We start from the raw sequence: 12,925 nt of genomic DNA, 5'->3' as shown, positions 1-12,925 counted from the left end.
GTATCCTCATTCTTCTTTCTGCAAGGCATCATTTCCTTACATGATGTTTAAGGATCAATACTTATTTCTGATGCCAACAGAAGTATCAGATTGTTTTATGACTGTTTCACACTTGACAAACCACCAAAATCTGAGCCCACAATTCACTTGTATTATCTATTATCCTAAAAAAATTACACAGACATATTTTTACTTCCATTGTTTTAAAGCATAAGCTCTATATAATATTCTAAAAGTCCTGCATAACATATACTCTATTTTTTGGGCAAACTGCTTACACTTATGTGAACCAAGTGATCTAACCACAAGTCTTCACAAATCAAGCGGTTAATAGTTTTGCATCCATGTTTAAAATTGTTTTATTGCCAAAAACTCCAATAGTTTGCTTATTTCTAAATGCTGATCTTTTTTGGAAAAAAAAAAAAAGCTCTAGATTTAAAAGGGGAGAATGCTGATCAAAACGACGATCTCTTTTGGGGCACTTGGGTGGCTCAGTCAGTTAAGCGTCCGACTTCAGCTCAGGTCATGATCTCACAGTTCATGAGTTTGAACCCCGAGTGAGGCTGCATGCTGTCAGCTCAGAGCCTGGAGCTGCTTCAGATTCTGTGTTTCCCTCTCTCTCCGTCCCTCCCCCCACTTGCACTCTGTCTCTTTCTCAAAAATAAACATTAAAAAATTTTTTTAAAAATGACAATCTCTTTTGAAATTTTATTTGACGGTCGAGGAATAGAATTAAGGTTGAAACTAAAAAAAAAAAAATTACAAGGATTACCATAAAGGTCATAATAATTGTTTATTCACAAACCAAATCTCATTTACATTTTAAAATTTACTATGGAGCCAAACAAAATTTCCTAATTCAGTTTTAAAACTTCCCTTTGTTATCTCCCAAGCAAACTTGCGAAATTCATTATCTCCCCCACAGATACATCTCTAATAACCATTTAAAACAATGAATTACACTTTGGAATCTGATGAAGAATGCCCCACAGCAACTGAGAAAATAATTTCAACCTTTGACCCTTTCCACTAGCCTGATGGGAAATTCAATGGCACCATTACGCTTTTAGCTTTCCATGAATAGGTAACCACTAGAGGGCAGCCTTATCTCAGCTCTGACACTACTTTGGAGAAGAACACCTCACAATGCTTCTATGTTCCATTAATTATTTTTGGAATATCTTTGGTTTTCCTAGATATTTAATAATCAACTTCAGCTCATCTAAAGGCATTTCTGAACAGGTCAAAAATCTACTTTCACACATTACAACAATATCACAGGGACCGGTCATGCGATGGCCTAAAGTTACAGCCTAGCCTGTGTATCTTCAAAAATTTTAAAACAAAATTAACAAGTCTTTAGTCTTTACTATGTGGTTAAGTGCTGAGTCAGTCATAACACAACTAGTACTCGGGTTCCACTTTTGGTAGCAAAATGTCAAGAGGTTTTAGACAAATTTAAGTATGCTTGAGGAAGAAACTGATTAAGATTGTAGGAAGACCTACTGTGAATGAGTGGAGCAGGGGACAGCAAAGATTAAGGGTTAGAGCTGTGTATATGTGTGTGTTTCACACTTCTAGTCTTCAAATAGCTGACAATCTTTCACCTGAAAGACGGGTTAAATGTGCTCTCCACAGTCCCAAAAGAAAGGGTCATGATCAAGGGATTAAAAATACAAAGGAGAGATTTATGCTTGATACAGGAAGAATTTTCTAATTCCAGATGGAATAAGCTACCTCTAACAATTGGGAGTTTCCTGTCCTAAGAGGTGTTCGGGCATAACCAGACAACCATTTAGCAGGAATGCTGTGGAGAAGAACCAAATGCCAATAGGACCTGTAACTGAATGACTTTTAAAGTTTCTTCTCCCCTCAAGACTCTATGAAATAATGTTTATTTGCTTTCAGACAAACACATCTCAGCCCAGTCACCAGAAAAGTAAACACCCATCAAGTAAGAAATGAGCTTTTGCAGATCTATCCACTTGGAAACTTTTACTCTCCTGTGATTTCCTAAAAGACAACAGATTTCTCAAGAGTTAGGTCCACAATCATGCCCTTTAGCTGTTATGGAAACAACCAGGACAACACTCACCAGCCCAAGGAGTCATCAGCTTCCTACATAAAGGCATATTAAAATTAGAAGATGTATTTGTAAATGCTCCCTTTGCCTAAAGATAAGTGGAACACATATAGGTAAATCTCTAGCTCGATTCTCTCATAATGGAGATAGGTTAGCTGCGTTTCATAGTATTCTGTATTCTTTACAAAGGTAATGCTTACATTTCACCCAGATCCTCTTACAACAAGTAGACTTAATGAAAATCATGGATGAAGAGAGCTAATGATGAGCAAATAAGAATAACCCCATTTGTACCAAATTGATTTTATTAAATAGTAATTTAAAGATATTAGGCTCAGCAAAGCATTACATAATTGAATCTATTTTTTTCCTCTTACAAATGCCAGAGTTATAATTTTCACTAACTAGAGACAAAGTTATATCCAGGACATTTTTACAGCTTCCTCCAGGGGAGGCAGCATGAAAATAGTAGAAATTAGGGCTCTAGCCCTTGCTTTACCATTTATCCACCAGAAGTGCTTGGCCACAGCACATAACCTCTATGAGCTTCATTTTTTCAACCAAACATCATGAGTATCAGTGACTTTCCATGGAAGAGTAAGTGACAGAAGAATGTTTGTAAAACATAAAGCACAAAACAAATACAGGTTAACATCATCCATCTATTTATTTATGAAATGCCTAGTAAACTTCAGAGGCAATGAAAGTCAAAAAACGAAATCACCGGCAAACGTATGGAATAGGTTGTAACATGACTTTTTATACTAATGGGAGCAAAGATTTTTAAATTATCACATTACCGCCTTATAATATGATGAGGGCTGACAAATGTCACTTTATTATTTTTTTGTTTTTATTTTTTATTTTTTTTTTTATTTTTTTTTTTTTTTATTTATTTTTTTTGGGACAGAGAGAGACAGAGCATGAACGGGGGAGGGGCAGAGAGAGAGGGAGACACAGAATCGGAAACAGGCTCCAGGCTCCGAGCCATCAGCCCAGAGCCTGACGCGGGGCTCGAACTCACAGACCGCGAGATCGTGACCTGGCTGAAGTCGGACGCTTAACCGACTGCGCCACCCAGGCGCCCCTGTTTTTATTTTTTAAATAGGCTCCACACCCAACATGGGGCTTGAACTCACAACCCTAAAATCAAGAGTCTCATGCTCTACCAACTAAGCCAGCCAGGCACCCCAACAAATGTCACTTTGAAAAGAAAATCCAGATACAAAAGTTTACAACTGCCTTCCTGCATTTTGCGCATGGGCTAATCATATGCTGCTATCTATTTGGACCTCTTTGGACATAACACTCTGACAATTTAACTGAAAAAGCATGCATCACGTCACATACAATACCAACAAATACAGAAAGCTCCAAGAATCTCTAAGTCCATGACTCAAAGGTTGGGGTGGAAGGGAGGTATTCTCAGTGGAGGATCTATAAGTAGGGAGAGGAAACTTGCAAATCATTCCTCAGAGAGTCAATATATAGTCTTGGAGATAATATTAAATGTTAATTCATATCTGTGTTGTCACTGGTGGATCTTTCCAAGTTATTTTTTTTTAAGCAGAGAAACATAAAGCATGATTTTATGCTGCTGATTCTGTGATTCTATGGTTCTAAAACTTACTAAATATGAACTATGTAGATTAAAGCAACCTTGAGTTCTTACTAATAAGGACTGTGAATATTTAGAATGCATCAAAACATTTCTATGACAAAGTATTCTTAGATTTGTTCCATACAATGGGTTTTATTGATGACTAAAATAATTTAAGAGAATTTTAAGAAAACTGAACTCCAACTCCACCTCTGCAGATCTATCTACCCATCTATCTAGTAACTTTTTCTCCCAGTAAATGGCCATTTGTAAATATTATTTCCTTCAATGCCTCTGAGCAAATTACAAAGCGGCTGGGTGCTAGTGCAGGTGCTTTGCAATTATCTACTTGCTGATCTCATCCATTTCATTGTGATTCACTTGACTGGAAGGGAAAGGTGAGAGAAAAAGGAGTCTAGCGAGAACTATTAGTATATATTTACTAATTTATCTACTAGTTATAAAATACTCTCTAAGATTGAAACCATATTCATTTATCTATCTATGTATCTATCAGATTATTTCCATTTAGAAATTATTTTGTAACTGGGCAGCTTTAAATAAATTACATGGTACTCAAATTGAGAGCAAAGTGGTTTACTTGAGTATGATGTTACTCTGCATTTCAAGTGAAGTGACTGATATAAAATTAAGAGGGTGCTCAAGAAAATGGCGCTTTAAAAATATTCTCTACTTCATAGAGGGTCTGAGCTTTGCCCCCCCCCCCCCCAACCCCCATGAACAAATGGATTCAGAAATCCTCTTTGTCTTTAAAAGAACTGACCCCTCTTTGCCCGATCAACTCTGCTCCGTGGAGCGGCCATTTACATTTTCTCTTTTCAAGATCTAGCCTCTTTTCAAGATCACCCTTCTCCCAATCCTACCCATCAAAGGTCACAAAAAATGGGACAAAAATCCCTGCTAAAGGTATCATTGATAGGGCGCTTGCAATAAGACCAGGGATAAAATTCACATTTCATTTGGTAAAAAGAAAGGCCACATTCTTCAAAACTATGAAATCAAATTTATTGGAGTTGGAAATACTACTCATCACCAACACCTAAAGTATTTTCAAAGCAGTAAGGTGAAGTTTGCATTTTGCACATGAATTGTGCTGGGGGAAGAATCTATTATGGGACAGAAATTCCCTTTAAGCCTCTCCCTTCACTCTAACTCCATTTACATGAGCACAGGCTGAGCCCTCAAGAAGCTAAGGGGTATATAATCTACGGAAACTGATGAAGTCCTTGCATTTCCTTTCAGCGCTCGGCTGCCGCCGGACATTTGGCCAATGCGCTTTTCTGATGAGCAGAACTAGTGCTCCCCTGATTACAAATGTTATCGCTGGCTCTCTCTGTTTGCCCGAGAAGCAATCCAAAGGGTACTGGAATTTGGTTGTTAATTAAACAAAAACAAAACTGAAGGATGAGACGAGAATGGCTCAAATGAAGATGTATTACTTCTAAGCATGAAACCACTTTAAGCTTAAACTTACTTGACAACTAACACAGAGGCAAGGATTTTCTTCCTTGGTGAGTTCAAAGGGCCTGACTTAATGATGTTTAAAAAACACAAGCAATCAGCCAACAAAGAGAATGTTTTTCTTTTATGGTCGCTTGTTTTCTCCTCCCCTCGTCCACATGCATACACGTACCAAAAAGCTATATTGTAAAGAGTATTTCTGTTTTGCATGAAAAATCTAATTATACAAACTCTCTTACATATGGAACCAATTTAACTATTAAAAATGAGAGGCAGTAGGGAAGTATTTAATATGATTCGGGGCCAGTTTTTTTCCCCTTAAATCTGATATGGAAACATTTACAGCATTCCTCATTTTCCCACAAACTACTTCTTCAGTTTAAATTTGCACCAAAGCAAGATAATCCCATTAAAACACAGGATGTTATGATATTGGAAATGAAATATTCTAATTGTCCAGATGCATTCTATTTCTCTCTCTCTCTCACGCTTATAGGAAAACTGCATCGCCACTACTGAGCTACTTTTCTCAAAGCACATTACTATGAATCTATTATCTAATGGCAGCCAGAGGTCACTCCAAGACAAATGTGTGGGCTAGAGCTTTTGGGGGATGATGGCTGTGTGATTCTCATGATTATATTAGCAAGGGATAGTACTCGACTTTGTACCAGAGCTACAAAAGCAACATTGTATGTACCGAAAGCATCACATTAAATTAAAATATTAAAACATACTTTCCTTACTAATTGTTTGGTAGTTACTGTTCATTAGGGGAAACAGTCTTAGCTTTTCACCCTTCCCTCAATCAACACAAATTATACTACATAAAATGGATAAAGACTGGCATTGACATCTTCCAAGCAACAAAATCTATTTTATAGCTTAAAGAAAAAAAAAAAAAAAGGAAGAAAATATCTTAACTACAAAGGCTATTTGGGTCGTTTTATTCTTAGAGGATTAATAAAACTAAGGAAATAGTATAAAAGTTTTTTTGAGGGGGAGGGGAGGGGCATAGAGAAAAACTTGACGTTTTTTCTTTACAAGATGATTTTAAGATGCTTAAGAACGTGTAACACAAGGAGATTTTCCCTCGTTTATCCGTTGCATATTCCAAAAATGATTAAATCCCGTTTTCCGAAAGCCACAAGGGAAAGACCGAAAATTTGCTGTGGGTACGTCGTATAGAAAGATTTCATCTCAAGCAGCTCATCTTAGTGTCCAGCACGTTTCGGCCTGTTAATAATTAATGAAAGAGATGCCACCCAATCTCTAGTGGAGAAAGGCAAAGCTCGGTGATCCGAAAGTAAACGCAGCACAGACACCGAACTAGTGTCCTTCATCCTGGACTGCAACAAAACCTCAACCTACTGAACGTTTAAGGAGCTCCGGGCGCCCGCACGGCTGGGCAGAACCCTCAGGACGGTCCGGGTCTGCAAAAACGCGGCGCATTAGGGGCTCCCTGTGCGCCGCAAGCAGATGGGGTTCTAAATCCCCACTCCCAGCGGCCGGGTCCGCGAAGCCGCTCGGGCAGATTATCTCCCGGAGGAACCTGCTGGCGCACAAGCGGGCAGCGTGCTGCTGGCTGAGTTTCTCCAGGGCTGTTTGCAAGAGTCCTAACAGCGTGGCTCGGTTCCTCCGGGCCACACAGGCGACTTCCTGCACACCTCCAAACTTTGGCTTTCTCATTAGAAACTTCCCTAACTTGCCTCGGTTTCTCTCCTCCTCACCTCGGAACACCTCGAATCGATCCTCTCTTCAACTAGTCCCCCCTGCCATCCCCCACCAGCCTGCTAAGGAATCCTAATCTGGGCGGAAGGCCGGACGGGGAGATTTGACCGCGACCAACACGCGCGGGTCGGCCCTCCCCGCGGTCTAACTTCCACCGCTGCCCGCGACTCCTGTGGGCAGGGCTGCCTCCCCACGTCCATTCCACAACGCAAAATATCCAGTGGGGGTGCGCTGCGGCTGCGGGCGGCAGCCGGGAGAGTCTTGGCACGCTCGAGAAGCCCGTCTCGCTCGGGCCCGGGCGCTTTCGTAAGTAGCCGCGCCGGGACGCAGAGTGAAAACGGCCGCACTTTCCCGGCCCGCGGCCGCTCGGGGCCTTCGGGCCGCCACGGGGGGAGGGCGCAAGGCCTGGGGCGCTGACCAGTCCCCAGGGATGACATCGCGTCCCCGCGCGCGCGCACGGCCCGGCCCGGCCGCAGCGCCTTCCCTACGTAGGCCGGAGCTGTCTGGGGTGCGGGCCCTGGGGACCGACCGCGGGCGTCCCCGGCTTCCTCCGAGCTCCCCAGATCCTACCCTCCCTTCCAGAAGCGCCGCGACTCCCAGCAAACTTTCTTCCGAGAGCCCCGCCGGGTGCCAGGCGGACCTGGGCGGCTGACAGGAGTCAGAGGGGGCGGAAGAGGGGGGTCCAGCCCGTGCGCCTTTGCCCCCTACAGGAGGCAGGCTGATCCCGCGGCCGGGCTCAGGTGGCGCCGCTGCTGTGGCCCAGAAGGCCCTGGCGGGGCTCCGGCGCCCAGCCCGGGGCAGTACGTGCGCTGGGGCAGGCGCGCCCACCCCTCCCCCTGCGCGCCCTCCTCCCCGCCCCCCGGAGCAGCCAGCCCACCCGGCCCCGGCGGGACTCCCGGCTCACCTTTCATCGCTGCGATCACAAAATACATCATTTAAGCCGCGGTGCGGAGAGCGCAGGGAGAGCCGATGGTCCGACCCCGGAGCCCCCTCTGCCGCCGCCGCGCCGCCGCCGCCCGAGCCACAGCAGCAGCTGCCGCAGCTGCCCGCCCGCCGAGAGCCATCCCGAGCCATAAGAGGCTCCATGTGACCGGCTGACATCACGGCCGCCGCTCTGTTTACACCGCGCCCCTCCGCTTCCTCCCCGGGCGGGAGGCGGGAGGCTGGAGGCAGGCGCGCCCCAGCGCCGCGCCCCGCCCCGCCCCCGCCGGCAGGTGAGCGGCGGCGGCTCGGCTGGCACACCCCGGGCCCGCGCTGCCCTGCCGCGCCCCCGGCCCGAGCCCAGGCCCCCAGCCTCCTCTTTGCCTCTCTGAACACCTGTGGTCCCCCGGGTGCTCTCTGCACGCAGCGCCCCGCGGAACGCGCGCCTGACCACTCTCTGTCCCCACCCCGTGGGGCAAGGGGCACGCAACCCCACGCCACTCTGCTTCCTCGCCCGAGCCCGCGGGGCGTTAAATGCTCCAGTTGGCCGGAGAAAAAGCGGGGTTTGGCCTGAAGGGGAGAGGCTGTAGTCACCCTCATTTCCCAGAGCGCCCCAGCTCTGTTCAGAAGGTAGGTCCCCCAGACGGGGCCGTGCAGAACGCTGTCACCCGGACCTTTCCCGGGAGTGGAGTAAGTGCCTCCTAAGTCTTTCCGGAGAGGCTCGGCCAGAGCGGGGGGAACCCCGCCCACCAAGAGGTTGGTAATCTCCCATCACACCAACACCAAAGGTCCTTGTTTACACCTCCCCCATTCCCCAGGAACAATGTTACCTGGAAGGAGAGCAGAAAACTCTTATGTGAATCACCTAAATGATAATCCAATCGCCAGCCGATTTGAGCCACTGAATTCCCAGGCTCTTCCATATCCAGCATTCTCTCCAGAGAACCCATTTACAGGTGGAAAAGGCTCTAGTGGTCACATCCTAGAAATGAGACATTGTGGCACTCTGGGCAGGAAAACAAAAATACCTCTAAAGGTCAACTCGGTGAATTTTAACTTGCAACTAAGAGTGAATTCCCTCTGAACTTTGAAGCTTAATCCTTTTTACTGGCCATATGGAAACTTAACTCTTGACAGTATTGTCAGATGAATCTTCTTAGGATGAATTTCAGATGCTTCGTACCCAGAGTTGGCATTATTTAAAAATTTGCCAACTGTGTCCATAACATTGAGCATAATACAAAGAACAATTCAAAAGCCCAGTCTGCATACCTGCTACTGTTCCTTCACACAACTTCATTTTTTTAATGTTTATTTAGAGAGACAGAGCATGAACGGGGGAGGGGCAGAGAGAGGGAGACACAGAATCAGCAGGCTCCAGGCTCTGAGCCATCAGCCCAGGGCCGACGTGGGGCTCGAACTCACGGACCATGAGATCGTGACCTGAGCTGAAGTCAGACGCTTAACTGACTGAGCCACCCAGGCACCCCGCTTCACACAACTTCAATTCTGCTTTCTTTCCCGATGGTCTGTATTTCCATTTCCAACTTAAAAGATCAGATAGTTTTTAGTGGATGCCTTCATGGTGATTAAATAAGGAGAGTCCTAGCTAGCATTCTTTTCCCATATAACTGAGTTGTCCTTGCCCCTGAGTTGGGCTATAACTTAAAACACATGCAGACAATCAGCCCTCTAGAAAACTTAGGATTCATGTACTCCCCACCCTCCCAACCCTCCTTTTCCAGGCAAAATTTACACAGTCCTGATTTAGAAGGTCAGTAAAATTCATCACACCTTAAATCAAACCATAGCTTTATAAAAGTTTGATTTCAGCTAACACCATCCTAGCAGTTTTTCCTTTCGATTTTTTTTCAAATAAAACCACAAAAATCAGAAATTATGAAAGTGTGAAGCCAAGACCTACCCATGTTAATTCAGCTTTCCAGCCATAGCGAAGTGGACCAGAATTTCAAATGAATCAACCATATCCACTGTGATGTTTACAATTGTGAAATTAAATCACACCACATTCCCATGATGCAAGTGCATCTCCTAGTGAGGCAACGCCCCTCGGTTACATTGACGCCATCCTTCGTATTTGGTTCTTGATTTCCCTCGGCCTAACAACTCTAACAGGGAAGAGTAAAGCCAAGCTATCCAGTAGGTAGGTCCCCAGTACAATTTTCTTTCCTTTGTACTGTTGAAGGATGGAAAGTCATCAGGGACTGCATGTTCATGGGTATGCTCTTCATACTCATTGCAAATGAATACAGAAATACAACTTGGAAAATTTGCAGTGTTCCTTTAAAAAACAGTATCCTGCTCCAGAAAACAATGCTTCGAAAATAACCAAATCCATTAGCTCTAGCCTGCCTGTCAGACATCTGACTCCAAGGTAAATAGTCTTACATTACTAGTAATCGGTATTTATTTCCAGACCATTTCAAATGAAATCGGTAATCGGGAATGACATGTAACCTGACGTGTGCTCCTGCAATTTTCTATGGATATGTCCCCAATAGAAATATAATCTCATAATACTTATTTGAAATATTTACACATATATTCAACAAAGACATTTCCAGGATAATGTAATACTGACCTTAGCCTTTGGAAATGTATTTCATTCTCATCCTACAACTAATGAGCAACAGAATTTCAGATATTAAGTCTTAACCTTCCTGTGTGGCTAGATGCTATTTGTAATAAATGCCTCTATTAAATGTCTTCAGCTGTTAACCCAGGGTATAATATTGTTCTTTATATTAACACAAAGCTCTCATGAAACTTTGAAAGTAAAAATGAGAGGCTATTAAAAACACACACACAAAACTCTTGAAATATAATTTTTCTATGGAATTCTAAATCCTCAACCAAATAAATCAGTCAGGAATGAAAGGATCCATGTTCCCCTTCAATACTACCAAATTTGAGCCATAAACGATGCACATTTCAGTTCAAGTTTTACCATCTATATATTAACATGTAGAAATAGGTATTTGGATTATAGTAAACAAATGCTTAGAATACTATGGGGGAAACAGTGTTAAGCAATATAGTCTTTCCATTTAAAGTTTTATTTTTTTTTATGTTTAAAAATTTTTTACCAAATGTTCTGAAAAGAAAATAGAAAAGGAATATTGCTTACATGAAGATAATTAAACAGGATGGGAGTTCTTCACCATGAACAGAATTAAGTTATACATTACTTTTTGATTCAGATGTTCCTGTTGGCTAATCTTGGAAAAGGAAGGCACACCACATATTTATCATGTAATTCAACTCAGAGTCCTCTAGAGATGGTCACCACCCCATATTGTGTCCCTATATATTGGTTTTCACATTTGATCTGTCACTTAGCAAGAAAGTGGAGAGACACCTCTGATGCCAGCTTGTTCCCAAATGCCTAAGAGGAAAGCCTGCTCTATTTCTTCAGGGTATCTAGAGAGGAGTGTGATCAGTAAGTTGGTGCCAATCTTCCCGCTTTCAGAGATTAAATAAAGAAATGATACTTTATGAGGGTACATTTGGTTTCCCATCAAATGGGGTTTGGTAGACCAATCTGAACCGCACACAGAGCTGCTACTGCGGAGGGTGGCAAACCAATGGATCAACAGATTTATCATGACTGGGCAAGCAGCTCCTAGTACCAAGATGATTTCAAAGTTTGCTGCTGCATGTGAGAGAGCGTTTTGGCTCTGTGTCTCACCCAGGCCTGATTCTCCCTCTGTGGTGTGTGGCAGCTTGCTAATTCAATTAATTTCTTTCTAGCTGAACAAGAAAGGGATCAGTGAAAGGTTAATGTGGTCCTAGGCAGCTTGATTCAACTGAATTCTTAGCCACCACTAGACTGTGATCTGTAGGACTTGGGCCATTCTGACCGACATAGAGCCATAGGTCTCCTGCAGACCAAATGGATTCCGACCCAGAGAAATCTATACAAAGACTACTTGGAAAGCTACAGAGGAGGCACAGACTTACCTATAACATATCACAAATGTGCTTAATTTTGAGTCTGGAAAGAGTCAGTGTCTCATAAAGGAACGTTTACAAATGGAATAATATTGGTGAGACCTGGAAACCAAGGGTATCAGAGAGGCCCTCCCACCTATTTATGAGTGTAAGGGGAGGGGATGAACAGATTAATATAGATTGCTTGCAATCATGACTTTAAAACAATGCAGTTACATCTGTAACAAATATAGTTGTAGATGTAAACATACATGCATGTATATATATATCTATATAGTCCATGAAATATGGTGAAATAAACTGGATTTTGGTGGCAAGAGATATCGTCAGTTTTACACACACACACATACATATGTCACATTATCAAGCACATTTACTGAATGTGTATTATGTGCCTGGTGTCCTGGAGACTCAGACAAGAACAAGCTCACTCCTCATTTGACTTTGGCTCGGAAAACTGTAGAGAAGTCCACTCCCCAAGTCATCTGAGCAACCCTAAAGCAAGGCAGTGTCTGGTTGCCCATTGAAAAGATGTTTGCACAGCACTTTGAACCTCACAGTTGACAGACAGCTGCGAATCATTAGTGTGGCTATTAGCATAATGGGATGTTGGAGGTGAAAGATTTGGCTGGATTGAGACAATGGTGAAGGGATTCTGAGATTTCTGGAACCCCATATCTCATACATCTATTGGGAAATTCAAGAACCGGCAGGTGTTTTGTAACCATCACAATGAGGGAAAGGGTGAAGTTCACAGGCATACAGACATGAGTAACCTCCCCAGAAAAGGCAGGTAGCAGGTGGCTCACTATACACACACACTCACACCTGCCAAGGGAGCAAGGAAGGAGGTGTGCATCAGAGGCCAGAGAGACCTTCTTGCCTTGTGTTCCCAGGGGGTGTTCTCACCCCACTCCTGCAGCTGGAAGGGGAACAGGCCATGAAATGATTTTTTAGTTAAAGGAATATGAAAAAGGGAAGCAAACTCAAAACCTGGAGCCTGGGTTCAAGTTTCACACTCAACTAGCTGTCAATGCCACCTTGGGCACGTCATGTCACCTGCCAGGACCTCAGGCCTCTAACCTGTAGAATGAAGGAATGGGAACGGACCTTGAAGGGCTCCTACAACTCAAACA

At 43.6% G+C, this 12,925-nt stretch overlaps 1 protein-coding gene across 3 annotated transcripts in view; it reads right to left on the bottom strand.

The window, feature by feature from the left end:
- Positions 1–12,925, bottom strand: part of RORA (RAR related orphan receptor A) — a 718,090-nt gene that overhangs the window by 95,739 nt on the left and 609,426 nt on the right. The window contains exon 1 of one of the 3 annotated variants that reach the window (XM_019441315.2): positions 9,742–9,760. The exons of 1 other annotated variant lie outside the window; for it this stretch is intronic. In XM_019441315.2, the coding sequence (XP_019296860.1) occupies positions 9,742–9,745 (4 nt within the window). In that variant the 5' untranslated portion in view covers positions 9,746–9,760. Of the gene's footprint in view, positions 1–7,800; positions 7,949–9,741; positions 9,761–12,925 lie in introns of those variants that run through there. One more of the 3 variants, XM_019441314.2, reaches the window with a different exon arrangement.

The sequence above is a fragment of the Panthera pardus genome, unplaced genomic scaffold (assembly GCF_024362965.1).
Source record: "Panthera pardus isolate Hobbes unplaced genomic scaffold, ASM2436296v1 HiC_scaffold_24, whole genome shotgun sequence".
Lineage (NCBI taxonomy): Eukaryota > Metazoa > Chordata > Mammalia > Carnivora > Felidae > Panthera > Panthera pardus.
Note: the sequence above shows the minus strand (reverse complement) of the source record. Positions and strands in the feature narration are given on the sequence as shown.